Here is a 27,919-nt window from a genome sequence, read left to right on the forward strand (position 1 = left end):
AGAGGTGCATGCGCCAGAAAACGACCTTGGTGATCTCAACGCTCCCACCTGCGTTCCCATCGGCTTCGCCCTGCGAAAAAAATTCCTCAACCGGCTACCGGCGCGTCGGCTGTCTTCTTGACAATAGATTTGATCGTATAAAGTTCAGGAAAGGCCTGGGGAACATGACTCAGCTGTGAGATAAAGAATCAGCAATATTTTATGGGCACACAACCAGGAAAGAAAAACTCGATTGGTCTGGGCACTTCCGTGCACCAAAACATCTTGGTTTCCGAACTAAGGTTATACTAAAGCTATGGTTGGACGTCAGTTATAGTTGCAAAATACAAGCATAGAGGAAAGACAGCGCTTGCCTTGAACGTGAAGATATGTTGCCAGGTTGGCAGGAAAACGACCCCAACTCCCGTGTGGGCGCCGTCGAGAGACACCCCCTTCATGAGCAGCGCGAACAGCAGCAGGTACGGGCAGGTGGCCGTCACCAGTGCGATCTGTGGCGGAGTGAAAAATGCCAGTTAAGGAGATGCAACGTGTTTGCTTGTGTGAAAATGTAGCACAATAGCAGCGTGACTTGTACACCCCGCTACGATTAAACGCGCCACTACCGTGTGCGCGCGTGCTACAAGTTGGTGTAGTGTGGCGCAGTTCTCCAGTGCTTTGCCGGAAAGCCCGCCTTTATTGAACATGTTGAGACAAGCACCCGCCTTGCGGACCCCGCCAGTGCTGACTCATGCCGCGGCAGCTGTAAAAATACAAAGCAAACTGTTCTAGCGGAGGCATGCATAGACTTGAAACTGCCAGCGGACTCCGCTCACCGAGATCTCCTCTCCCCCTCTCTCAGCACGAACCTGGGGAAGAGTGTTCGTATGTGTCAGAACTATGTTCGGTCCATGTGCAAAGAACTAGGATAGCTGTTTGACAGTTAGCGCTTCGGGTTATAAATACGCGATTCCTCCGCGCGCATTATTCATTCCATTGACAGGATCGGATCCCGCTGTTGCTCTGTTCGAGTCATGCTGTAAGCTCGCCCGGAAGGGCGCTGTTCCTGTATCGACGCTTCATTCAGTAAACCAGGTAAGTTTTGCCTTCGGCTTTTTGTCGTCAACACCAAGGCAGCTGCTTCTGCTCACCGCTTGTCCACCACGCTACCACTACATGACGGATGCGACGAAGCCCGGTTCGGGGACGCCTTCGCAAATGTAACACCACGACCATACGTCCATTCATTTCATTGCCGAAAGTGACTCGTTGCCAAACTGTCCAAAAAGGAACACGTATAACCATTATATTGGCACCACTCCTTTCCAATAGATGAAATCTTCTCTGCGTTTACGAACTTTGACCTACAGCTGTGTTACCATCGGCTGGCTTTAAACTCCCGGTTTTGTGGAACTGCGCCGCACTGAGTTTTACGTCCGCAGAGGTCGTCGGCTCACCTGTTTTTAGAAAGGTCATTTATGCGGCCCAAGACAGGAATTCAACGCGCGAAGTATTTGCGCTTCTCGGCGAATTTGATTCGACCAGAAGCCTAGGCAAGCGCATCGCAGTTGCTCGAAGAGCAAAAACAAAAATTAACCACTTAATCTAAACATATCTACAAAAATCATGCACACAAACTTCTAACGACGACGATGGTTGAACGCGAAGCTTTCGCGTGAGGGATTCCTTGGTTGTTGTACGAGTTTGGACTGAAGCTAGCAGATGGTTTGGGCTTTGAACCGTTGAGCTTTGAGTTTTACTCGCACGCAGTTTGGTCTTTTGATCGCAGCGGCTTCGACCTTGACCCTTCGCCATTTGATTTCGCACGAAGAAAGCTTCCCGCTCAAATATCGTCGTCGTTAAACAGAGAGGTGTCTTCTTTTTTTTAAATGCAGAGCATTTCAGTAACTCACGATGCCACCCGCGTTGACGTCCGTAGTCCGCACCGCACCCCTCCCTACTATATTAAAAAAAAATACTATCCGGCGCCCGGTTTCGATCCCTCGACCCTGCGGGCGGAACGCAATGTACATGGTGCTCTACCCACTGCGCCTCAAAGCCGACACAGAATGGGACGCTACGAACGCGCCTTATATCGTTAACTCATTCAAATTACTGCTGACGAGCGCTCTCTCGTCAGCTCAACTACTTAACGTCGTGCGCCCCCAGAAATGCTCTGCATTTGATCGTGCCCCTCGCGAGGGGGATGTTTCACTGCGTCTTCTCTCGGTCGCGGGACCCGTGGCGCCATCTGGCGGAGGCGCGGCACAACCCGTAGCACTTTCTTTGAAAAAGCGCCTCGAAAGCGCGGCAAATATGAAATAGGGATGACGCGCTTTCGAGGCAATCCGCCGACGCGGCTGCTTTGTGTACAGACTCGGCGGCGAGCGTCCCGGGATTCTCTTTCCGTCACCTGCTTAAAGCTGCATATATACGCCGCCGTGCAAGAAACAACGCCAAGACACGACGCGCTCGCGGAAACAAAAAATGACAGCGCAAGAATCTGAGAGGAAAGGAGGGGGCCCGGACGAGCTCAAATCGCTTAGACGACGCGTGAAGTTAGTAAAATATGGCTGTCCTCTTATACAACGTGCATATATACGGAGGCTGCGGACAAGACGCGTTCAAAAAAAGTGGGAGAAGAATGAAGGGAGATCTAAGAATCGCGCGGCGCCGCCACGTCTTTTCATGCGCCTCTTCACCGCACCTGCTTTGCCAACTTTAATATTTCTCCTCCTTCGACAGACCACGGGTGGCAAAGGCGATTACTTTTTACATAGACGGAAAGGGCCATTATAGGAGTACTGACACGAAATTTCAAAGCTCAGATAACTATGTAGCTTCCTTCGTATATGGAGATACCCCTTCGGAAGTTTAAACCGTAACCGTCCAGATTTTAAATCAATTTTAAACCTTGCGCGCGGTGCTGTTGGCGCGCGCTTTTCCGCCTTGTGCATCGCGTCAGTTTTTTTTAATGTCCCAAGAACTGTTTTAGTTGTTTCTGTATTAAATATACGTATTTTTCGTCTAATTTTGCGTATCCATACACCCCTCTCCAAATTCAAACGGCTTCGACCGTGTCGTAATATCGCAATCAGATAGTCGTCGGCTTCAAAACGCGAGGGACCCATGTTCGATTCGGACGGCGGGATGTGTTGTTTCGTTCACTTCACCCACGATCATCATCATCGTCAGAGAAAGTTGGCTTTCCCGCAGCGCGTTTTTGCCGCTACGTACGCCGTCAATGAGACATAGAAATCTTCGCTTCAACACGCCCCAGAAACCTCGACTGCCTTAAAAAATAACTTCGCCCTGGGCTCCCTACTTATCAGAGGGCCGTGCTAGCCGCACTATAATAGGCGCAGTCGAACTGCGCATGTGCAGAGCTTGTCCAGATCTTATCAAGGGGGAAGAGGTGAAAACAGCTACACGAAATGCTCGCCAGGACGAGGGTCACGTGCCTTGCCGAACCACTTGATTCCCTTGCTGATTATGATGAAGATGTTGACCCACACGATGAAGTAGCACAGGGTGAGGTCGATGTTCATTGGCCTCACGTCGTGCAGTCCCTTGCTCACCTTCAGCACCTTGTCCCTGCAGAAAAGTGGGCCCCTATTACGTAAGGAAGGGGCGATGCCAGGAAACCGCCTTCAGAGTATAGCCTCCTCAGTCCCTGGCATAGGTCGGCAAAACAGAGAGAACTCACTCAAACTCAATCACAATTTTTTTCATTCACACTGTACTCAATCAAACTCAGACTCAAAAAGTTCGTCTGCTCACAAAATCACTCGTACTCACTCATCAAATACTCATTTGTAATCGTACTCACTTGTACTCAAACTCATTTGTCCTCACGAGTATTCGTACTCAATTTGTACTCATGAGTACTGAATCTGTACTCATGAGTACTCACTCTGTACTCATGAGTACTCAATCTGTACTCATGAGTACTACTCATTCTGCACTCATGAGCACTACTCATTCTGCACTCATGAGTACTCAATCTGTACTCATGAGTACTCAATTTGTATTACTCACGAATAATCAACTTATCTGCACTGATAGCTAGGTCGTAGCTCGAATGAAAAACTATGTAGAAAAATAAATTGTTTAATTGATTAGAAAAACACAGGTTACATATAAATCAGGACAGAGGAAGAAAACGTCTGACGCGGTGCACTGTCGTAGGGCGACTTACTGCGCGAAGGCAAGTACATGTGAGAAAGCGAAACGGAACGTAAGCACTCGCGTTGCGTCTGGCGTCTCCTCTTGTTCTCAGGCCGGGTCGGGCTCAGAGGAGCTCGGGGCTTAACGGTGCAGCCGTGGCCGTAAACTGCGTTTTTCTGCGTGTCTTCGGGTGGCAGCTTTTGTCGTCCGTTTCCTTGTTTGCACTACTGTTTGCACTAGTGTACTCAGGAGTGCATATACTCAAGAGTGCAAGCACTCGCAAAAACAGTATTCATGAGTATTCTACTCATGAGTGCTGTGTACTCATGAGTACTGTGTCCTCATGAGTACTGTGTACTCATGAGTACTGTGTACTCATGAGTACTCATACTCAAGAGTACTCATACTCAAGAGTACTCAAACTCATGAGTACTCATACTCATGAACACTGTACTCCTGAGTACTCATACTCATGAGTAGTGTACTCATGAGTACTGTACTCACGAGTAGTGGACTTACCCCTGTACTCACTCGTCATCGTACTCACTGTTTTTTTTCTGGGTGTGTGATCACTGATCACTCATTATCGTACTCACTCGTGAGTTTGAGTACAAATGAGTACAAATGAGTGTACTCACGAGTGAGTACGCCGACCTATGGTCCCTGGGTACCCAAATGGGTACCACAACCATAAAGGCAAAAGCTTTCCCCCATTCGAAATTCCCGCGTCAAAAGTTGTTTGCCCGCAAAAAGCATGCCTTACTTTCACCAAGCCCCCCCAGGTAGCGCGATGTGTCCAGGCATTTTTGAAGAGCCAGGCGGCAAAAATGGCTTTCAATAGCGCTACGCATCCACAGGGTAAGCAAAACCCAGAGAGTACCCAAATGGGTACCATCAATTTTATTACTTTCGTTTGCTTTTTGGCTATTGTAATTTTTTGCGTTTATTTCTATGAATAATGAACCGAATAAAAGTGTGTTGCAAAATATTTTTGTATTTGTGCATTCCTGGGACTGAAGAGGATAGGCTAAAAATATTGATTGATTGTAGGGTTTAACGCGCCGACGAAACGCAGGCGATGAGGAGCGCCGTAGTGGAAGGGCTCCGGATTAATTTTGACCACCTGGGGATCTTTAACGTGCGCCTAAATCTCGTACACACGGGTGTTTTTGCTTTTCGCCTCCATCAGAAAAGCGGCCGCCGCGGCCGGGAATCGAACCCGCGACTAGGCTGAAAATAACCAAGCACCGTCCACGTTATGCCTACTGTTGTTTCATTGGAAGGTTCACCAGCACAAATTTAAAGGGAATGTGCAACACTTTCGATAGACGCTTTCACTCTTTTCTTTTGGTCTGGAAAAACTGCAAACACGAAAGCTACAGTTATGGCCAGCACGGAACGGCACTGTGTGATTTGCTCGTCGCAGCAGATACGCCTTCCGTTTCTTCTTTGCATTTGGGGCGATCTTTTTAAAGTGGCTACAGGATGCGTTTATTGCTGCAACATGCTGCTACTGAAGGAAAGCCGGCCAATGGCCGCTACACTGCTGTCATGGCGTTGTTCGACCACTCGAATTACGTCAACACCGGGAAAGAGAAAAATCTTTTGAGCAAATTATAAGTTATCTGATGGTCATAGAGCAGTACTTGTTGGCTGAGGAATACTTTGCGACCCCTTAAACTGCGTACTAGATGTGTTGGTTGACTACGTTCGGCCAGCATTCAAGATTTCTGCAGAAGTTGAAAGAAGTGCTGTAGGTTCACTTTAATGTTTACACAGGATACGTTTTAACAATAACTAAGCTCTAGAGCAACGTACCAGTGATTATAAAACAAACTAAACAGCACTCATTTTTATTGTCTAAACTGTATACCTCGTCCTGTTAACTCGCAACACGATATATGTCTGTAGTTTGCATTGTACGAAATTGTGAAATTAATTTTAGGATTGTGTACTAAGTTCCCAAACGACAGGGCAGACGGACATGTTTGCCTGGAAAAACCGAAGGAACGAGGCAGAGACCGTCTCCGCCCGTAAAAAAATCTTGGACCATAGGTAATTTACTCATTGTGAAACCACATTATACTTGTGTTTTGAAGCAGCTAGAACATAATTACACAGTCGTTAAATTCTGTCAACGACAACGACAAATTCAAGCTCCCCGCCGAAGGGGGACCGAGAGCGTACACGTACCAGAAAAAGTGTTCCGCCGCCGACATGGTTGCGTTCACGCAGCCCGCCATCTCCGTGGTATAGGCTCTGTGCGGGACGTACAGGATTTTGCCAGTCGCATTGACGGGGACGCCGAACGTCATGTTCTGCATCTTGTACCGTTGGTACAGCCTTCCAGCCGCTGCCTTGCACGTCCTCTGCGTACCCGCGAGTCGGTCGCCAGTCAGTGCATCGTTGCCTCGTTGGAAAACAAGTAACTGCGAATCTGCACCCTAAGCTGCATATGTCGTCGATAAACGAGTCTTCTGTAATCCTAGTGCCTTACTGTGAACTGAAATCGCTCATTAAATGCAAACTCCGGGAACGCTGGCAGAAACACTGGGACACGGAAACGGAAAACAAATTTCATGCAATTAAACCCCAAATAGGTAGACACAACAGAAAAACTGCACAGGTCTGTAGAAGTTGCTCTTTGTCGTTTAAGGATAGGCCTCCTGCGCTGGAGTTTTGGCGACATGCAGCGCCCCTAGCGGCCAACGCCTCTGGGTAGTACAAAAGCAGACGACCCTCGCCGCCCTCCATGTGTTTTCAATTACAATCCAGAGTGAAAGTTGGTTGTGGCGCTTTGTGGCGTGTTTAATTGACTGCAAACTGTATGAAATAGCCCTTAAAGCATTTGCAGAGGCTAAACAAAATAATATCCGCTAAAAGAAGCCGATTTGTCGGCTTTCTTTTGAGCGAGCTGTCGCGGTGGTCGCGGCGTGGGACAGTATCGCCAGGTCGGGTGGTTTAACTGTTTGATGAGAGTTACAGTTTTTTGTTCTTGCGTGCGGTCGAAAAAGGAAAGTTCACGAGTAGCATAAACACGGAGCGCTGCTCATCCTATATCCTGAGGTAACTGCAAAAGGTTGCTTCAGCGGGAGCATGCAAGCGAACGCAAGAATTGCGCAGCTGACACTTCTGGCCTGGCACCTGCTTTGAAACGAGTGGAAATTTTGTTTCGTATTTTCGCAAACTAAATGATTCTTGCGTAACGTTTTACGCCGCACGATTTAAGAACTCCAGGGTACATGTATACTAGCGAGTAGGTGGGGCAATAGCGCCAATTGAACAAACATGCACCAAAGCACACGCCCGCCGCCTGCAGAGATGTGTACTTCTATAATATCACATAACACAGCCGCATACACGGCACGGGGCCCCGAATATTTACATACGATCATCACTGACTGCGTTGGTTTTCCTATTGCAGGGGTCGTCGAATCTAAACGCCGACAAGCCAGTTTTGACTTCAAATGGAGTTAGACAGCGAGACAAGAACAGAGAATTGGTGTCCTCCAGTTGAATTGCCCCCCCCCCCCCCCCCATCTTTACACTTCGCCAGATTATTGTCAAATATTACTAGAAATTCGCTGAATTTTTTTCCATTTGCATTCAAAGCCTCCTCCTCCTCCCACCCGATTTGCCGTCCAGCCGTCCGCCGTGTCGGCTGCATGGAACTGGGCTGTTGCTGACCCTCATTCTAGGCTATTAAGTGCGAACTGGGAATGTATGCTGCAAGAGCGTAATTAAGTAAAGTGAGAGCAAACAAGGAAAGCGAGCGGCCTCTTAGTTCGCCCTACCACTTTGTTTTGCGGCCACTAATTTCGGAATCGCAAAACAGATTTCACGCTTCTGAAGGTCGTGGCATTTTGTCACTGAGAGACGCAACAAAATGCCAAGCTAACGCTGTACCATGTATTCGTAACGGTGACGCAAACGAGCACCGTTTAATGAAAGTGCACGCATAGTGTGCAGGTACGCAAAAGAGCGGCGCACCGCAGCAGGCGACCCTGCGGTCCGCCGGACTCGCTGGCTTTTTAAAGCGCGATCATCGCCGATTAATGTGTCACTCTTCTTTTTTGATCGGCTGTTTTTGAGAAGCCTTTGTCACCTAGAGTATTAGTTTAAACTAGAAATTTCACTTAAATTTTCACTTCGTACGACCATCGATCGGTGAACCTGCGAGTAGCAGACGCCGTCACGGTCCCGGTACTTTCGTCGGCGCTGTAAACGTGTTTAGCGCTGCAAAGCTTTTTCCCCTAATGCCAAGTTCATCGCTGAAATAGATCAGACGCGTCGGGGTGAGCTGGTGACCACGTCGCAAAATAATCGGGAGCGTCGAGCTCATTTTGCTTCGGTCAACACGGGATCCTATGGGACCCGCGCAACTTTGTACTACCCGGAAGTACTGCCCGGAAGCCGCTTGCGCAGCGCCCCCTGGGCAGCGCAGGAGGCCTATAGGGCACACACATGGGTACCTTTTAAAGGAGCCATGAAGAGAAAACACAAGTTTGGTTCATTCGAAAGATTGCCTCGTTAGAACCATAACGACACCACTTATAACGCAAACTTCGCTCAAATAAGCTACATAATTAGGAAAAACGGGAATGGTCATGCGACCCACCAGCTCATTTCCCGCAACAGAACCTATGCCGTCACATGGGCTAAGCTCTGCGATTGGCGGAGGCCGGCAAAAGCAAACGCATGTTAGGCAGGGCTTACAGTTTGCATAGCGAGCTAAATGCCCGCGAAACATACTGCACATTCTTTTTATGACAAAGAACGGTGGAGTAAACGGTTGAAGTTCCGAACGAACACGCAAGCGTGTGCGCCAATGCGTACGAAACAACCGCCTGGCCGAGCTCGACATCTCGCCGTCGCGCAGACGAATTTTCGGGTTCGAGGCGCTCTGACCTTGGAGGAAAAATGCCGTAAACACCACGCATTGACGCTCGTATCTTTCTGGTCGAAGCAGAGAGCTCGCGCGAACGGCTTTCCATACACGACACCGGCCAACTGGCATAAGCGATACTGCTACTGAAGTTGAACTATTATTAACCGTAATAAAAATACGGCACATACGTACCAGTCTGTATTCGTCCGTGGCGACGGCGCTGACGAGGCAGCGGTGCCGACGGCACGGCGTTCGTCTGTTGTGGCTATCGCGGAATGGTCGCTTTCCCGTCCACCGCGTATCCCACAACTCTTGCCGCTCGTGCACTTAGAAGCGTTGAGCGTTCAAGTGGTGTGAGGTTGTTAAATGCAAGCCGGAGCTCCTCGGCGAGAGTTTTGTTCTCCGGATCAGGCGATTCCATGACTAGGGCTGCGGGTGCACTAGGTTTTACTAGCATTTTTAAAATGGCCGCCGTCTCGGTCGACTCCCGCGTGTGGGTGCTATATGGAGTCGACATACTAAGTATCTGTTTCATGGACCGGCTCTATGACGCCATTGTAAACGTCACGGAATGTTCAATTTTAGCGGGAGATTTAAAATTTTGGCTTAAATTGCCTTATTTCTCAGTGAATAAAGCATCATTTGCTTCCGGGAAAGCGCTTGGGGTACTATGAAACACCTAATCTTTCGAATAAAACAAACTTTTGTTTTCTCTTCATGGCTCCTTTAAGGAGAGTTTCTTATCACACATAACCACAGCTTGTCCATCAGTAATGAGGGCAGTGCTGAGGTACTTGCTGTGACACTCAGGGACTTTATCCTTTTTTGGTAGGCAAAACCTATCCGCGAGGCAACCTGATTTTAAGCCCAAATCTTTTTCTGCGTTCTCAGCTATGTTTTATTCATTTTTTAGTGATTAATCATTGGCCCTACACACCAGTTTTACATAACCATATTTTAACAAAAGCACGCATATAACTCACCTGCGACACAACACCCTCTTTTGGCGCTCTTTGGCCTAGAAGCCCTTGCGCCATGAAACACTATCATCAATCAATATTCTGTAATCCTTGCCGCCTAACTGCCTTTCCTTTCTCCTCCTCCGCCCAACCTCCCGCTCTCTGCCCCTCCTTACTCGCCAATCCCATGATAAAGCAATTGAAGGTTTTCAGAACTCAGATCAGATTTTCAGATAATATCTCCTATTTCCAGTTTTACATCAAAAGGGAGAACTGCGGAAAGGAAGGCAAAAGGTGTTGGAACACCTGACGGAGGCCAACCTTCCCTTAAAAAACAATGAAAACAACGACACAAAAATTACAAAAACACAAAATACAAGACAAACAAAGAAAACAGGAATAATGACAATAAAACCGAAACTGTACATAATAGGCTTGAAAATGTGAAATCAAAACAAAGTATTAGGCCAAACCTTGCCTACATTAAAAATTAAAGAAACGGTACAAGGAAGTATCAGCGAGCATTTCAAGACAATTCGTGAACTTGGTTATCCCACTGGTTTGTCTGCGAAGTAGCACTTTCTGAATTTCTGAATTGATATATTTTAGTTCCATTTTCCAGGGGTCGCAGTGCTCGCGAGTCACCTGTTGGGCACTTGTTACTGCGGGGCCTGGAGTGCCGGCTCTAGCTCGAGCGCGATCCTTTTTTGTATGTTTTGGCTAAAATATTTTGAACGCCTTTTAGATGCGAAGCATCTCTTGCTCGGAGGGATGTCCCGCGTCCGTGCCCCGTCCGCAGCGCCTCTGATGACGATTGTGGCAGGATGCCCCTAGGGATTGGCCAACCAAAGAATCCATCACGAGATAGCTTCGTGTTCAACCACCGTAGTCATCTTCCCGTAGGGGAACCGCTGAAGAAGAAGGAGAAGAAGACAAAGCTGCGAAGAGTAGTGCGTGTACGTTGCTCACAGCCAGTGCACCAACGTCAACAACCTTTACCTCACCAACGCTGACGGAGACTACCGATTCTACCACAGAGACGACAACATCGACAAGAACATGATGGACGAGTTACGGCGCCTCGAGAACCACCGCCTGCTCACCGTAACACAACAGTACTTGCGTGCCTTTGCCACCGGTGTGGACGCGGACGCGGAATTCCCTTTGGCGCTACTAAACACCAGATCACTCAACATAACGGCAACATAATGGAACCACACGGAACCCCCATGATGCTTCGCATCCTCATCAGGGTTCCCCACGGGAAGATGGTTTAATTTTTTATGTTTGCTACTGCAGATATCCATACCCCGTATATTTTTCGTTATTACAGTACTACTAATATTTGTTATATTTTTTGTTCTGCCTCGAATATGTTCAATATTTTCTCTTTTTTCGCTGACTAATGTTCGCACAAGTATGGAGTATGCTTCCTGATTTTGTAGTTTAGAGAGAGAGAGAGAACAAACTTTATTTCCAGCAGGGCCTAAGTCCAGGTCCTAATTTTTTTGCGTATTATATTCTTGTTGTTCAAGCAGTCAACTTTTAACCGCTGACAGACAGACAGACAGACAGACAGACAGACAGACAGACAGACAGACAGACAGACAGACAGACAGACAGACAGACAGACAGACAGACCAAGATTTTCGCTCTCCTTAGCCCAAAAATGACTACTTCCTCAGAAAAGACGTCCTGATAGCTACCCCGGAAAATGCGTGACGGCGAAACGTCAGGCTCCTGTCGAGTTTCCATTGGCGCGTACACTGTACTACTACCATTTGCATAGCTGCAAGGCTTCTGGCAGACAACTGCAGATTGCAGCGCCGTTCCTGATCTGGCGGCCATCTTTCACACTACTCTTCCCATATCGCACATAAAAGAAAACTGATTTTTGAAACCTGATTTCTGCTTTTTAAAGAGTGTCGAGTTGGCGGTATTTTGCCATTCTTGGAGCACAGCGCGAACTGGGACAGGACGCAGGGGAGGGGCGCGGACACGTCAGCGCCGTGTCTGTGCCCCTCCACCTCTGCACCCAGCTGTGTCAGTGCGCTGTGCTTCAGTAATTCGTCGTTTAGCGTTTATAGGGCTTCCCAACTATCTTAACTGAACATGTGTCAGAGCAGCAACGCTGCCAACAATGAACAAGAGTCGCTGAGCCAGTTGGCTGCCGTACAATGCCATGATGGGGAGTGGACATCTATATCTTGCTTCTGGTCGTCAACATTTTGGGCGTTACATCATGTCCTTCCTAAACGGCAACATCTTGGGACATCGGAAGTTGTTCCTAAGACCTGTGTCCACACCAGACACTCACGATGTTGGGCTTGCGGATGTAGCAGACGTGCGTGTTGGCGCCCCAGTCGCCGTAGCAGCCGCTCCACGGCAGGTGGCCGCCGAAGCAGTGGTACATGTACATGAGCGCGTACGAGAGGTACATGTTGTAGTACAGCGCCAGGCAGAGGCTGGCCACCGTCATGGTGGCGCCCACTCCTCGGGCCAGCGGGAAGGCGGCCCACACCGACATGGAGCCCGAGCTGCTGAACTGCCCCATGAACATCTCCAGGTAGTAGAGCGGTTTGGCCACCAGCACAATCACTATCAGGTACACAAACAGGAATGCACCTGCGCCGGAACACACGCTTGCAGGCTGCACAGCCGTCGATTCGCCCCCCCCCCCGCCCCCTGGTGTTGGCATCGCTGTGTGGCCGGCTCGCACTCCGGAGGCCCGGACTTCAACTCCCGGACTCAAATTTACCCAAACATTTACTGGGTAGTGTCTATTCTCACGGCAACCGTCAGAATTACCGCCAGAAATTTCTCACGCCTCTGATTGGCTAAGCACGCCACCCGAAGATTCTCTGGGACAAATATTCCTCGAAAACTCGTTTCTAAGCTTTGAAACGAGAAGGGTCAGGTTCGAGTCCGGCATGAAGCAGTTTTTTTTTGTTTTTGCTTTCGGAATTTTTGAAATTTCTGCTCCTCGTGATTTCGTTAATGCTTTTGTTCATTTGGTTTTAACTATTTTAAACGATCGACGAAAAGGACTTCTGAATGGGTTAGATTATGTTTAATATAGGCTGTGTTCTGTGTCGCTGGGCTGCGTTAGGTTAGGTTACGTTCGTTGCAGTTGGGCTGGATTTGAGTAGGTTATTATAGGTTCGGTAAGGTAGAATAATTTGGGTAGAATAGGTTAGGTAACGTCAGGTTAGGTTCGATGAGGTTAAGGTAGGCTATGTTAGGTTACGTTGGGAGGTAATATTATCCAGCGAAATGTAGGCCAGCTTTTGTGAAAACTACCGTGAGGATAGACGGAACCAATACTTTTCGACGCAATTACTTTAGTATTTGACGAGATTGTAAATTTAGGCTTGTTGGTGATGCATTCTTGTCGTCGTCTCATCTCTTGTCTCGTCCTGTGTCTGCCTCGCGCTTAGCCTACAAGAATACTTTAGTATGTTTATAGGAGCTTTCCTGAGAACTTTGGTGTCACTCCGCGTATTTTTTAACCTGTTTTTCAATCGTGTTATAACATATAGGAGCGGTGACAAAAAAAGCATGCTCGCTCATATGATCCAATCCAGCATGGCACTCAGGTAGATTACGAAAAACTCGAAATGTACAACAAAAAATTCCATGCCGCCTAGGTCTGTAGGGAGGATACGAAATTCCTGGTAGATATAGGTAAGTTCACAGGTAAGAAAGCTACGTACAGGTTTCAAATGGCTACCCGCGTGAGGTTAATGGTAGTGGTGCCAGCGAAATGGCTCTTACCCACTCAGGGGGATTGGCCAGGAAAATGTGCTCACGGAAACAAACTCTCTACACTCCGTTTCTGGGAAAAGTGAAATGTGTGAATGCCAGAGGAGTGGCCGCTCACTCACCTCCTCCGTTATCGAAGACAAGGAACGGAAACCGCCACAGGTTACCGACCCCGGCGGAAAGTCCAATGCTTGAAAGAAAGAAGTCCGCCTTGTGGTCCCACTTAAGGCGGCGCTCCATCTGCCAGTGGCGGGAAAAATGGCCCGAATTTGAAATGAACAAAATGCACGCTTCTGCGAAACGACACTGTGGCGGCAAGGCCGCAAAACAAGGTACCGAAAGCAAAGACAGTCATCAATGCGTGAAATGCGTACCGACGATGGTGTACACAGCCATCATGGGACGCCATTGGCCGAAAGCCCCGTCGTGAATTCGAATACCTTATGTAGAAAAAGAAGTAGAAAAATAGAGAAGGAAGAAGTAGCAGCTCGGAACGGCGGCCTTTTCTTCGCCCGTCCCTTTACATCGTACAAATGTTAAACCCGAAGAGGAGGATACAAAAGTTGCCGCTCCGAACTGCCACCACTTCACGAGTATGGATTCTTGGACGAGTTGGTGTCTCTGCTTTCTAGTCCTTGTCCGCATGTGCTGCTGATGATGATGATGGTTGCATTTTAATGGCGCAAGGCCAGCTGGGGCAAAGAGCGCCAAAAAAAGTATCTAGAAGAAAATAGTGGCTACTAAAGCCAAAATAACAGTAAAATCAATTAACGGCAATGGTGATGGCTGGTGTATAGGGCCAGTGTTGATTACACATGATAGGATATGAGGTTTAAAAAGTTAACATTAGACAAATATTTAAAAACGCGTTGCACAGAGACGATGGCATTGTCACCCAAAAACAAGGAAGGGTGTAACGGAATGTGTTGTCTGTATAGTTCCTTGAAGTGTCTGTGTCTTGTTGTGTCGAGTGCCTTGCATGTAATTAAGATGTGGACTACGGATAGGCCCTCCCCACACCTGCTACACATCGGTCTTGGAGAACCAGTGAGCAGGTGTGAGTGTGTTGCATGTGTATGGCCTATCCGCAACCTAGCTAAGGTAACTTCAATGTGTCTGTTGTGTGAGTCAGTAGTGTGTGCTCCCAAGTGTGGTTTTATTACGTGTAACTTGTTATCTGTCTGTTCACTCCAGCGTGTTTGCCATGCGTTGCGAAGTTGGTGTCTAATGTGTGGCTTCATGTCTGTGTACGGCACTGTTGCTATGTCCACTGTATTCAAAAGTGTACCAGCAGTGGCCATTTGATCTGCGGTTTCATTCCCGGCCATTCCACAGTGGCCAGGAACCCAACATATTGTTATTCCAAGACTTGAGGCGTATGCCGACATGAGGGCCTTAAAGACAAGATTGATTACATAATTTTTTGAGCGTTTTCTTGACAAAAGTGCACGTACAACACTAAGAGAATCTGTAAACACTATGGACTTTGAAATTTGATGTTGAACAATGTGATGTAAAACAAGTAAAATGCCGTGTGCTTCGGCCGTAAAAATGCTGTTGTGGGAGTTCATTCTTTTACACACGTTGAGGCTCGGCCCATGTGCAGCACAAGACACAGCCGTAGCTGTCTTTGATGCGTCGCAGTAATACTCTGCGCATTGATACTTCTCCTTCAGGAAGAGGAAATGCTGAATAATGGCTACCCTTGGTGCCCTGTTTTTGCCAAATTGCAGAAAGGACAAGTCACAACAAACTGCCCGGAGTTGCCACAGCGCAATAAAATCAGTAATTGGTGTGTTGTGGATGTGTGAAAATGACACAGCCAGCTCAGAAGCTTCTGCTCTCACTCTGAGAGGGAACGGCATGGAAATAGATGGACGATTTGCAAAGAGCTGCTCTGATGACGCATCATGAATGGTTGAATTAAAAGGATGATTTGTCATAGACATGATTCTAGAGGCATACAACAAGTTAGTGTATGTCCTCTGGTAATACAGGGACCATTTGTGACACTCTGCATAGAGGCTTTCAACGGGGCTAGTGCGAAAGGCACCACAATCAAGACGAAGCCCCAAATGAAGCACCGGGTCAAGCATTTTTAGCGCCGTCTTCGTCGCGGACCCATAAACAACACTGCCATAATCCAAGCGAGATCCTACCACTGCAGTATAAAGCCGCAGGAGGAGCTGCTTGTCAGCACCATAAGATTGGTGTGACAGGACTTTAAGAATGTTCATTGTTTTTAGGCATTTGTGTTTAAGGTGTTTCAAGTGAGGGATAAATGAGAGTTTACTGTCGAATATTATTCCCAAAAACTTCTGTTCCCCTCTGACAGGGATTACTACACCATTAATAGAGATATCAGGGTCCGCATGAATTCCACGCTTCCGGGAGAACACAACACAAGTACTTTTTACAGGGTTCAGTTTAAAACCGTTTGTGTCCGCCCAGCCAGCAAGTTTGTTCACCCCAAGCTGGACTTGGCGTTCACAAATGGAAAAGTTACACGACTTAAAAGATATTTGGACGTCATCTATATATACAGAACAGGAAATTGTTGGTGGCAATGCCTTCCGGAGCGAGTTCATCTTAACAATGAATAGTGTGCAGCTCAGGACACCGCCTTGAGGAACGCCATTTTCCTGCACATATATATTGGAAAGTGCATTGCCAACCCTCACTCGAAAGGTCCTTTCCGACATGTAGCTAGCGAGGGTGTTCAGCATGTTGCCGGAGACACCAAACGACTTGAGGTCACTCAAGATGCCATACCGCCAGGCAGTGTCATGGGCCTTTTCCATATCAAAGAAGACTGTTATGCAAAACTGATTATGGATAAAGGCATCTTTTACATATGATTCCAACGCAACCAGTTGATCGTTGGTGGATCTCCCAGCCCTGAAGCCAGCCTGGCAGCTGTCGAGAAGACCATTGTACTCTAAGAAGTACATGAGTCTCCTATTGATCATCTTCTCGAACAGCTTACACAGGCAGCTTGTGAGGGCGATGGGACGATAACTTGCGGGAGAGGAAGGGTCCTTCCCCTCTTTCAGAGAGGCCACTACGATGGCCTCCCTCCATGACCTTGGGAGGTGCCCCGAAAGAAATAATTTGTTGTAGAGGTGAAGGAGGGTTTCAAGTGTGTCTGTGTGCAGGTGTTGAATCATAGTGTATGTAATGTTGTCTGCGCCTGGAGCTGAAGGTTTACATGTACTAAGTGCGATCTTCAGCTCATGCAGTGAGAAGGGGGTGTTATAAGATGACGTCGACTTATTACTGTCTCGCAAGGACTTCTTCTCACAGGATGTTTTGTGTTTTATGAAAGTGTTGGTGTAGTGCGCTGAACTGGACACATGTTGAAAGTGTTGTGCGAGTGTGTTAGCCTGATCTTCCAGTGTGTCCCCTGTTGTACTAACCAGGGGCAGGCTGTGTGTCTGTTGTCCTTTTAGTTTACGTATTCGTGTCCATACTTTTCGCGTGTCTGTGTATGAGGTGATGGAAGTGAGGAAGGTGCGCCAACTTTCCCTTTTCGCCTCACGACGCACTCGCTTCCCAAAAGCCTTTGCCCGTTTAAAAGAAATGAGGTTATCTGACGTGGGGTACCGGCGAAGGACACCCCACGCCTTATTCTGGGCCTCTCGCGCCCGCCTACAGTCCTCATTCCACCACGGCCTCCTTTGGTTACGCGGAGCGCTGGAGGCGTGGGGAATGGACTTTTCGGCAGCGTCGAGGATGTGCGCCGTGACGATTTGGGCTGCTTCCTCCACGTGTAGGTGTTTTATGGATGTGTGGTGTAGTTGAGATGTTTGTGTGAATGTGCTCCAGTTTGCTTTTGATTCATTAAACCTTTTATGGGAAGATGGACTGCATGGGCCTTTACCTATATATGTTAGAGAAGTCGGGAAGTGGTCACTACCATATGGGCCAGTGCCCACACCCCACTCAGGACATGGAAAGAGAATTGCAGAACCAATAGCCAAGTCGAGATGTGAGTATGTATCATGTCCTAAGTTATGGTATGTAGGCTGCTTTTTGTTGAAAAGGCATGCTCCTGAAGATGTAAGAAATTTCTCTATCAGGCGACCTCGGGCATCCGTTCTGGAGGAGCCCCAAAGAGAGTTGTGTGCATTAAGGTCGCCTGTTAAGATGTACGGTTCGGGCAGCTGGTCGACCAGCGCCTCGAAATCAGAGCTCGAAAGTGCATAATCAGGACGAATGTAAATGGAGCATACCGTTATCAACCTATTAAAAATTATTGTGCGTATTGCTACAGCCTCAAGGACGGTGTTGAGAGCGACAGGGTGGCATGCTAGGGATTTCCGGGCTATTATGGCTACACCGCCCGAAGAGTGTGTGCAGCCATCCCTGTCCTTTCTGAAGACCATGTAACTATTCAAGAAATTTGTGTGCTTGGAATTCAAATGTGTTTCCTGAACACACATTACACTTGGCTGATTAGCATGCAGTATTTCGTATACATCGTCAAGATTTTTAAGAAGGCTACAGTTCCATTGAATTATGTTTTCTCTTCCCATTATTTAGTGTGAGAGCTACTGGAGTGTGTGTGTTTGTTTATGTGTCGTCTTTCGGGGCTGTGACTCTCGCCTTTTTTGGCTTGTCGGGAGGCTTTGGCGTCGGGACGCGTTCCTTGCGCTGCGTTGCAGGCAGGAACGGCCCGACATCCACCTCGTCGTCGGATGTCCGAGGGGTGCCCGACGGACCGGGCCCCCTGGACTTGGCCCCCCCTCGGGAGCCCCTCGTTTCAGCCGCCACCGCCGAGGGCGTCCGGGGCGCCAGAGGTGGCACGGGCGGTGCGGTGGCGGTGGGAACCGGTGCGGGGCCCGTGGTGTCCATCACCTCTGTACCCTCCAACGCACTGGAGGGCGGGGAGACAGAGGCGGGAGCGGCACCGGTCCCGACGGGAGAGGTTGCCACCACAACCGCTGCTGCCTCAGCAAGCGGCGTGGTGGCGGGTTGGGCTGCCAGAGGCAACCCAGGGGGGGGGGCGGGCGAGGGACCAGGTCAGACTCGCTGAACTGGGTCCCTGTGGAAACGAGACGCCGCTCCGCCCCCCGGCGAGCTGCGTCGGCGTACCTCCCCAGGGGGAAAGAGGCGAACCTCTTCCGCGCCTCTGGAAAGGTGATGTTCTCGGTTACCTTAATGTTTATGATCTTTTTTTCTAGTTGAAATTTTTCGCACTTGCGGGAGTATGCCGCATGCGGCCCCCCGCAGTTTACACAAGTGAGAGTTTCGGCTGAGCAGTTCTCGCTCGGATGATCGTGCGCCGCGCACTTTGCACACGTCGTTCGGCCACGGCAAGAGTTCGTACCATGCCCGAACCGCTGGCACTGAAAACAGCGCCGCGGGTTCGGGATGTACGGACGTATTGAGCACCGGATAAAACCTGCATATATATGTTGTGGGAGAACTGCGCGGTCAAATGTCAGGATGATGTGCTTGGTGGGAATCTCCCTGTCGTTTCTACGGATGGTGATGCGTCTCACGGCAGTGACGCCCTGATCCTTCAAGCCGGCAAGGAGATCCGCATCCGTTTCGTTCAGGAGGTCTGTCTCGGATATCACACCCTGCGAGCTGTTGAGGCTCCGATGGGGTGTGACCCGGATGTCGAGATCAGCCAGTCTAGTCTGAGCAAGAAGCTTTGCAGACTGCTGCTTGTCATTTATTTCAATTAGGAGTTCACCAGACTTTTGTTTTTTGCACTTATACGATTTTCCTACTATGGCTTCGAGATACTTGGCAATCAAGAAGACTGACTGAGATGCAAGAGGGTGGGTTGGATTGATGGATTCCATGACAAGAAATCGAGAAAAATTATCTGGTTCAGGAAATGTCAAAGATGGCAATGAAGGAAAAGATACTTCGGTGCGGCCCCTTTTCAGGGACCGATCACGTTTGGGGGGGGGGGGGGGTGGTTTAGAGAATGCCATACATCATAGTATAGAAGCAGGGGACGGGGGTACTTTCTTCTCAAACCTTACCCTGATAGCCTGAGAGGTCCCGGAGCTCCCTGCCTGGTAAACAGACAGGGAGCCCATCCGCCGGAGCTTGACCTGGGCTCCGACGGCCACCGTTTGAGGCTTCTACCCTTCACCTTTAAACACATCACCACGGTAGGTTACAGTTTATGTTGGGGGCTCGGGGTCCGCGGTGTCACCAACACCGTCACCATGAATACTCAAGGTGCCCCGTGCGGGGTCCGCATGTGCTATGAATTTTCCTGCAATGCCGCCACTGCCTCTTCTTTGTCACTTTATTTCTGTTCCTCTTCTACATTTTCTACATTCTCTCTCTCTCTCTCTCTCTCTCTCTCTCTCTCTCTCTCTCTCTCTCTCTCTCTCTCTCTCTCTCTCTCTCTCTCTCTCTCTCTCTCTCTCTCTCTCTCTCTCTCTCTCTCTCTCTCTCTCTCTCTCTCTCTCTCTCTCTCTCTCTCTCTCTCTCTCTCTCTCTCCCCCCCTTACCCGGAAAATGCAGGCCCTATTTATAAGAAACGAAGCACCTGCACCGGTCTCCTAATGGTCTTTATAAAATAAGAGGAAAGACCAAGGGCCGAGACGTCCCGGTGATGTGATGGTGCTTCTATTTACAAAGATGGCGATGAAGACGAAGCAGCTCCTGCTATAGCTGCTCACACGAATACGGGCACCGACGATGGTGATCTCATCGGTGCAGCAATGATTGCACCGATAACGTTTCTATAGTCTTCTCATCTTGCATCTTCCAGGTGCAGGCCCGGATGAGCGCGCCTTGCCCAGGAAGGACTTCAGTAATACTTGAGCTTGTTGGCACATGACCTTGAAAGGGATGCTGCAACACTTCGTTCAACTTTCTTCTAAATCCTTAATGCTTGCAGAACGTGGTAAACCAACACATCCAGTACTTAGATAAGTAGGTCGCAAAGTACCTCAGCCAGAGATTACTGCTCCATTCTCATCAAATAACTAAGAAATAACTGTTTCTCGTTCTTGGAGTTCTTCGACTGCTCTATTTAGGTCACTATGCAGCGGCTCTTGGCCAGCTCTATTTGAGTTACAGCAATAAAAGCATTGGATAGCCACTTAAAAGAAAACCCACAATAGCAAAGTTACCCACGTGTGGCTCAGTGCTTAAAGCATTGTGCTGCTGAGCCCAAGGACACGGGTTTGATTCCCGGCCGCGGCGGCCGCTTTTCTCATGGAGGCGAAAAGCGAAAACGCACGTGTGTTCGAGATTTCGGCGCACGTTGAAGATCCCCAGGTGGTCAAAATTAATCCGGAACCCTCCACTACGGCGCGCCTCATCGCCTGTGTAGCGTCGGCGCGTTAAACCCCACAATCAATCAATCAATCAATCAATCAATCAATCAATCAATCAATCAATCAATCAATCAATCAATCAATCAATCAATCAATCAATCAAAAGCAAAGTAGAAACGGAAGGCGGATCTGCTGCGACGAGCAAACAACGCAGTGCCACTCGGTGCTGGCGATAACTATACATAGCTTTCGCAATGCTTCCAGACGCGAAGGAAAGAACAAAAGCATTTATCGGAAATGTTGCAGAGTCTCTTGAAAGGTTAAGTAAACAGCGCAGAAATGGGACCACAGGGGAACAAGACACAGACGAGCGCCTTCTGTGTCTTGTTGCTGCGAGTTCCATCTTGGCGACGCTTATATCCCTTTCAAAATACTCTGAAGCCCTCACGAAAGAGACAGTGGTAGTTCCGCATTGTTTGTATCCTATAGTACCGCACCTCTCAAAAGCGTGCCCGAGTTTTACGGGGCAATTTAACTGACGCTGCACTCGGCGAGAGCGTGTGACATCGCTGCCACCGTCTTCCAGCACTGGCAGTTCCAGCTCTCGACAGTCCGGCGTGGGGCATATATGATTGGGGTGCGGTTTGGGGTGGGCATTTGAGGCGTGGGGACCTCAAGCATCGATGGTCTTTGCACTAAACCAAACCAATAATGGTGTTTGGTTTAGTGCAAAGGGTTACTATACTTCTCCGAATTTTGTTGCTGGGACGCGCCCGTAGGAGACTGCTGAACACCCTCGCGCGCCTGAGGAACGCCTTATAAAAGGAACTGTACTTCTGGGAGTAGCTTGAAAACTGAAATGCTTGGGCGTTCTTAAAATTATATTTAGCTTACAGGAATCCATATCTGCAGCGATTAGAAATTTATTGCAACGGGGTGAAACGCAAAACGCAACTGCCTTACCATTAAGCATGATCTATTCACTTCACAAGGTGCACGCAGCGCTGTGGAGGCTACAACGTTCTCAGCAACCCGCCCACTTAGCACGTCAAACAATACGGGCTGAAGGAGGAGGAGGGGAAGGAGAAGAAAACTTTATTCTAGCAAGTGGTCAGACAAGTGCGGTGGCCACTGGCCCAAAACTGGTGGCGACTTCGGTGGCCCTTTTGACCAGGGCTTCTTGTGTAGTCCGGTCGGAGCTACCCAACGTCTCCCTCCACTGCTCGCTGCTGGTGATTAGAGGTAGGGGTTCTTGGAGGCGCTCCCATACGTGCTGGAGCCTTGAAAGGACATTCCCACCCGTCGCTGGACACGTGGAAGCCGCACAAGGCTCCAACGAGTATTGTAGTTTTTCTTCAGCCGCTCGAAGTAGATTGTCGAAGTGAGTTTGACGTGCTAAGTGGGCGGAATGCGGAGAACGGAGTAGCATCCGCAGCGCTGCACTCAGCTGGTGGAGTGAACTGTATCGTTACCAGTGCGGCAGCAAGCGGAACGGCGCATCCGTTGGAAGAAAGCGGCGTGATGTGTGCCATTCCAGTTTTACCCTGGGAAGTCAGCAATCGTTTTAAACCCCTCACTCGCTCCAGACGCACATGAGACGAACAACAAACCAGGGAGCTCACCTGGAACCCCAAGCAGACGGGTGCTTTTACGAAATGTGGTGGCGGGAGGCGCGGATTCCTTTTCGGCCGGGGCAGCAGCTTCTTCTCGTGCAGCCGCTCGCGAAGTGGTGTGGCACCACTTAGATGATCATACCCACACAGGGGGGATTGGTCAGGAAATGGCTGCCTTACCGAAATAAACTGTGTGGGTTTATTTTTTTTTTTTTGGGGGGGGGCATATTTTGTTGTCGCATTAACCCTTTCGCTCCCGTTCACGATGATAGCCGTAATAAAATTTTGTACCAAATTGACCGATTAAGAGTATGGTCGTCATCGGTCATGACAACTATACTCGTCATCGGTCATTTTGGAGCCCTGACGGCGCTTTTTTGCAAGACATTGAGGTCATGCGGTGAAGCCATCTTTCAAACACTTTCTTAACTAATATAACGTGCTCGTTAAATATAACGACGTCGGTTTTAATGCGACAACAAAATATGCGCCCTATGAGGCCCACCGTAACAGCAGGCGACGATTGTACCTATACTTTACGGTGTTGTCTAATACAGAATTTCCACCGCATAGACATTTTTTATTTCCCTTTCTTCAGAACAGACCTAGACTGAGCTGCAGAAGTAACTTGGGACAAACTCAAAATTAAAGACAATAAATGTCGGAAGCGAGATTTTGTTTTCCGAACAACGAAAAATTGTACATGGCAATTTTGTTGCCGGCTTACAATAAATTATATCGCAATGACAGGCTATGCCAAACCGCAGCGACGCACAATTTTATGCCGCCCTTTACAGCGCCCAACAAGGAACGTGTCCGGGCGCGCGCAGCTACGTCCAAATCATGAGCAGCGGATTCGGTCGCCGCTGATGCCTGCGAGCGGCAATGCAACCAGCGCCCCTCTATAGCCCAGCGCTGCCTTTTGAAGACCGTCTCGCCCAGCATGACACGCCAGCAGAGCGGCGATTAAAGATATCAGATAGGGCGGCGGGGGCAGTGCGAACACACTCTTTGACCGGTGCTCCATGGTTCCCGTCGGCGCCCATACGCGGCGCAGCGATGCAGTTCGGCCACAGCTCCCGTGCTCCGTTTACTTCTGCGCGGACCTGTACGTAGATGCAGCGGAATACAGACACCATGAGGCCTTCACCGCAATCGCTGTTTGCAATTACCCCAAAACCAACACCATTAATTCCATTACAGTCCTGACGCCCATCCCAGAACCGGCGGAAGAGGCGCCGATAACGCATGGCCCTTTCACTCAACCCTACACCCGCAACAATCATTACAGATTCTAAAACCGCTCTCCAAAATTTTGCTGCTGAACGCAAATCCCCAACGGGGCTCAAAATTTTTCTCAGGAACCCCCCTCAATCCCCTGTACAACTGATCTGGACCCCCGCGCATTCCGGGCTCGAGGGAAACGAGGTGGCCCATGACCCAGCCCGAGCTCTTACCATCCGGGATGGGCCGAGCCCGTATCCCTACCACGGAGCCAGGTCTGCGCAGGACCGTCTGATCGGTTACCACGACATCACCACCTACCCGCCCGCCGGATCTACCCTCAGGCAGCAAATTCTCTCACATTAGAACAAAGTCGCGTCTGGCGCCAACTCCAGACGGGAGTCTTCCCCAATCCGGTCATTATGACGCATATCCACCCCAGCCTTTACCCAACTTCGGCGTGCCCCTTATGTGGTGCCCATGCCAACCTGGCCCACATCATGTGGGCATGCCCCCAGGACCCTTTCCCCGAAATCCCTTCCGAGGAGAGGTGGGAGGCCTCGCTTCGCAGCCCCGACCCGGACCTACAGGTACGCCTGGGCAAGAGTGCGGAAGAGGTCGCCGAAAGGCACCGGCCTAGGTCACCAGGAGCTCGCCTACATAACTCAAGCAGAAGACGTCTTGGTGGGGTGGACGTTCAGTAGAGGTAGCCGGGACAGGGCATCAGGTAAACCTTGTTGTGCTCCCCACGCCTGTACTGCGCCGTGAAGTTGTACCGCAATAATCGTGCAGTCCATCTTGCAATGCGGAGTGGTCGCTATCCTGTGTTTTCAGCATAAAGCAGGGCTACTAGAGCTTGGTGATCTTTTTGCCGAATAACTGGGCGGCCCCATCTGTACACATGCCATTTCTCTAGAGCACACAGGCAAGCTAGAGCCTCACGTTCACCGACTGAGTACTTCCGTTCTGCTTCCGTCAATGTTCGTGTCACGAATGCCATGGCTCGAATGTTCCGACCACCGACTTGTTGCAGTAAGGCACTTAAACCATATGCAGATGCATCAGTGTCTACAATGGCGGGAAGTGCTGGATCGAACATCAGTAGAACCCCGTAGGCGGCTAGGAGGCTCTTTACCCTAGCAAAACTGCTGTCAGCAGTTGTGTCCCAGTTGAAGAGAGTGTCTTTACGGAGGAGTCTGCGCATGGGCTGCACTTCCTCTGGTAGCGGTGGAATAAACCTAGCATAATGTTCCACAAGTACCAGGAACGACCGGTGCTTGCCAGCATCTGTAGGGGTGGCAGCATGAACAATGGCGTCAACTTCGTTATGAAGGGGTGCTACTCCTTCGGAGCTAACGCTGTGACCAAGAGACGACAGCTCGGATGTATTAAAAACACAATTGCCGTTGAGTTTGAGCCCAGCGTTTGAAATTCGTTGCAGGACTCCCTCCAGATTCCGCATGTGGTCCTTCTCAGACTTGCCGAAGATGATAATGTCGTCCAGGTAGCAGAGAACACATCTGTATCCTCGGAGAAACGACGTCATGAGTTGCTGGAATGCTGCTGGCGCTGAAGCTAAGCCGAAACAGACTCTTAAATCGGAAAAGGGCATTGTGCGTTATGAACGCTGTGATATCCCTGCTGCCTGGGTGAAGCAGCATGGCATGCACCTGGTAGTGCGGAGGCCAAATCCAATTTAGAAAAAGTGACGGGCACCGTTCAGGGCATGGGGCAACTCTTTTGCGTGTGGAAAGGGAAAGCTATGAACCACCACAGCTTTGGTAGCTTCACGGGGGTCTACGCAGATGCGAATACTGCCATCTTTCTCGGACGCATTTACTCGTTCAATGACATTGGCAGAAAGTAGGTTCCTCAGTTCATTGCTGAACGGTTCTCGCACTGAAAGAGGGAGGCGTCTAAGCTTCTGTGTGACTGGAGCTACCGACTGCTTGAGCTTGACCCGATGCTGGACACCCTTGGCAAGTCCCAGCTCTGGTGAAAACAAGTGTCCGAACTTCGTCCATAATGAAGTGGGCATACCTAACTTGGATGCACCCAATGGTGGCTTCGTGGTGGGCGGTGACAACTTGTTTGAGTGCTGTGGATGCATTTCGGGACGTAGCATTTTGGGGCCTTTTGTTTCAACGTTTCGTTCAGCGGCCGTAGTAAGGCAGCGTAATTCTGTGCCTGCAATCTGGTGACCAAGAGCTTGTACGGCATCAATACCCAGAAGCACATTGCGTAACGTGGAAGCTACCACGCTGTGGGTCAAACGGCTACAGTGACCTTGGTCACTACAGCAGTTTCCGATTTGTACGTAGTGAGGGAAGGGATTTTTCGACGCACAGGAATTTTTCGACGTGAAAAATCCAGCACGTTAATTGCTATTTTTTCAGCTCAACTTGGTCTCTGAACAGGTTTCGAATGCTTTGTTCTCCCATTATCGATACAGCTAAGCCAGTGTTCACTAAAAATGTTATGATGCGCGGGCGTGATGCCAGAGCAACAGGTTGAACCCGACGTCAACGTAGACACCCGTACACTGGTCAGTGTGAACAGTAAGAATGTTCCTGACCCTCTCAGCGCCTTCCTCTGGAACGATTTCAGCGACTCGGGGCGGTAGTCTTCCACGTCCGCGACGCGAACTTCGATAGTACTGTTGAAAGCGACCTCGGCGGCCACACGCGAAGCAGGTTCAACCGCGGGCTGCGCAGGCAGACGGTTGGCAGTTTAGTGCGCCGCATGTTTCTGCACACGGTTGTGTTACCGGAGTACGGGACGACGGCGTCATTGGTCTCCGGCGCAGGCAGACGGACGAAACCGGAGCTAGAAAAGCTAGGCGGTACTGCTGGACTGGCGTCTGTGACGGCCTACCGGGTTGCGTCAGGGGTTACAATGCGGTACTACTCGATCGACAGGGGCTGTTTGTTCCAAGAGCTTCGGATTCGCGCTGCACTTGCTCGCGAAGAAACGGGATCGCCACAGCGCGGTCAAACGTCAGTGCGTCACCCTCGAGCAACAGCCGCTCCCGTAGGCCGCGCGGACACGTGATCCGGGCGACGAACTGTACTGGGTGCCGAAGGCATCCGGAAGGGCGCCGGAAGATATCCGGCGGGGTCTCACGCGATTGGCGCAAAGCGAAAACACCACCCAGCCTACGTCACGCGAATAAGTTTTGGCTATAATTCGGTGACGTCACGTAGACCACGCCGGAAATCAACCCGCCGGAATCAACCCCGCTGGAATTCCGGCACCCAGTGTAATTCGGTCGCACAAATTTGTATCAGCTTACAGGGCAGAGTTGTACGAAAAGGTCACTTCACGAAGCGCAAGGGCAAATTCTGATATGGGCTTACCCGGGCCAGCGCTTGGACTGCAGCCTCGTACTCGTCCGGTGGCTGTAAAGTTACGGCAGGGTTCTTCAATGCTTTTCTGGTCATGAAACTTCGCCGTCACGCTATGGGAGAGCTTCGTTCGCTGCCCAGGGAGGCCGCGCCGCGGCGCTGGCGTTGATCGGAGGGCAACCGGGGGCGTGGTCAGAGCGCGTTTGGCAGGGAACGGACAAAACAGACGCTCGCCGCCTTATCAGCAGTACGCTTTCGCTTTACGTGCCATGGGCCACTGAAATGGACTCATCATTTTGTGAGTGACGAAGACATTTGGTGTGAACAGACATGCTGCTACTGCGTTCCTGCCTGCCGGTCTGGCTACAGACAGAGCAGCGGCGGCCGCGCCCCTCGCGATAGCCTTTGTCCCCGTACGAAACTTGGCCGGGAGTTTCATGACCAGAAAAGCACGGTTGGCGTCGGATTTTCTTTGGTCTCTGTTCCAATTTCGGCGGTGCTTTCAGGAGGGGTAACCGGCTGAAGGGGGGCGGTTCCCGAACTCGGATGCACGGGCTGGTAAACTGGGGCGTACGATGGCGGTTGCGGTGGTAAGGCATCGAAAATCCATTGTCCTTCAGCTCCAAGGCCGTGCAGAAGAAGGCCTCGTCGGCGGGCCGCCAATAGGTCGGACGGAGCGGAGGCGAGCGTGAATTCGTTATCGAACAGGCGCAGCCGCCGCGGCCAAGGGAGG

At 49.8% G+C, this 27,919-nt stretch overlaps 1 protein-coding gene across 1 annotated transcript; it reads right to left on the reverse strand.

Moving 5' to 3' along the window:
• Window positions 1–86: 86 nt before the first annotated feature.
• On the reverse strand, window positions 87–27,268 carry LOC144161819 (sodium- and chloride-dependent glycine transporter 2-like). Its single transcript, XM_077692415.1, has 7 exons — window positions 27,199–27,268; window positions 13,875–13,992; window positions 12,308–12,615; window positions 6,337–6,512; window positions 3,438–3,570; window positions 354–488; window positions 87–173 (listed from the first exon to the last, which is right to left on the reverse strand). Exons 2-7 carry the CDS (start codon window positions 13,990–13,992, stop codon window positions 87–89), a joined length of 957 nt encoding a protein of 318 aa, XP_077548541.1. The 5' UTR covers window positions 27,199–27,268.
• Between the last annotated feature and the right edge of the window lie 651 nt (window positions 27,269–27,919).

Source organism: Haemaphysalis longicornis, unplaced genomic scaffold (assembly GCF_048455015.1).
Source record: "Haemaphysalis longicornis isolate Haplotype H1 unplaced genomic scaffold, Haemaphysalis longicornis Haplotype H1 scaffold_12, whole genome shotgun sequence".
Taxonomy (NCBI): Eukaryota; Metazoa; Arthropoda; class Arachnida; order Ixodida; family Ixodidae; genus Haemaphysalis; species Haemaphysalis longicornis.

Bases quoted from the DNA above. Each gene is read 5' to 3' on its own strand.
- LOC144161819 (XM_077692415.1), bottom strand. From the start codon at position 13,992: ATGGAGCGCCGCCTTAAGTGGGACCACAAGGCGGACTTCTTTCTTTCA. The intron at 3,571-6,336 runs GTACGTGTACGC...ACTTTTCTGCAG, and splicing joins GCGGCGGAACACTTTTTCTG to GGACAAGGTGCTGAAGGTGA. The intron at 174-353 runs GCAAGCGCTGTC...TTTATCTCACAG, and splicing joins AACATATCTTCACGTTCAAG to CTGAGTCATGTTCCCCAGGC.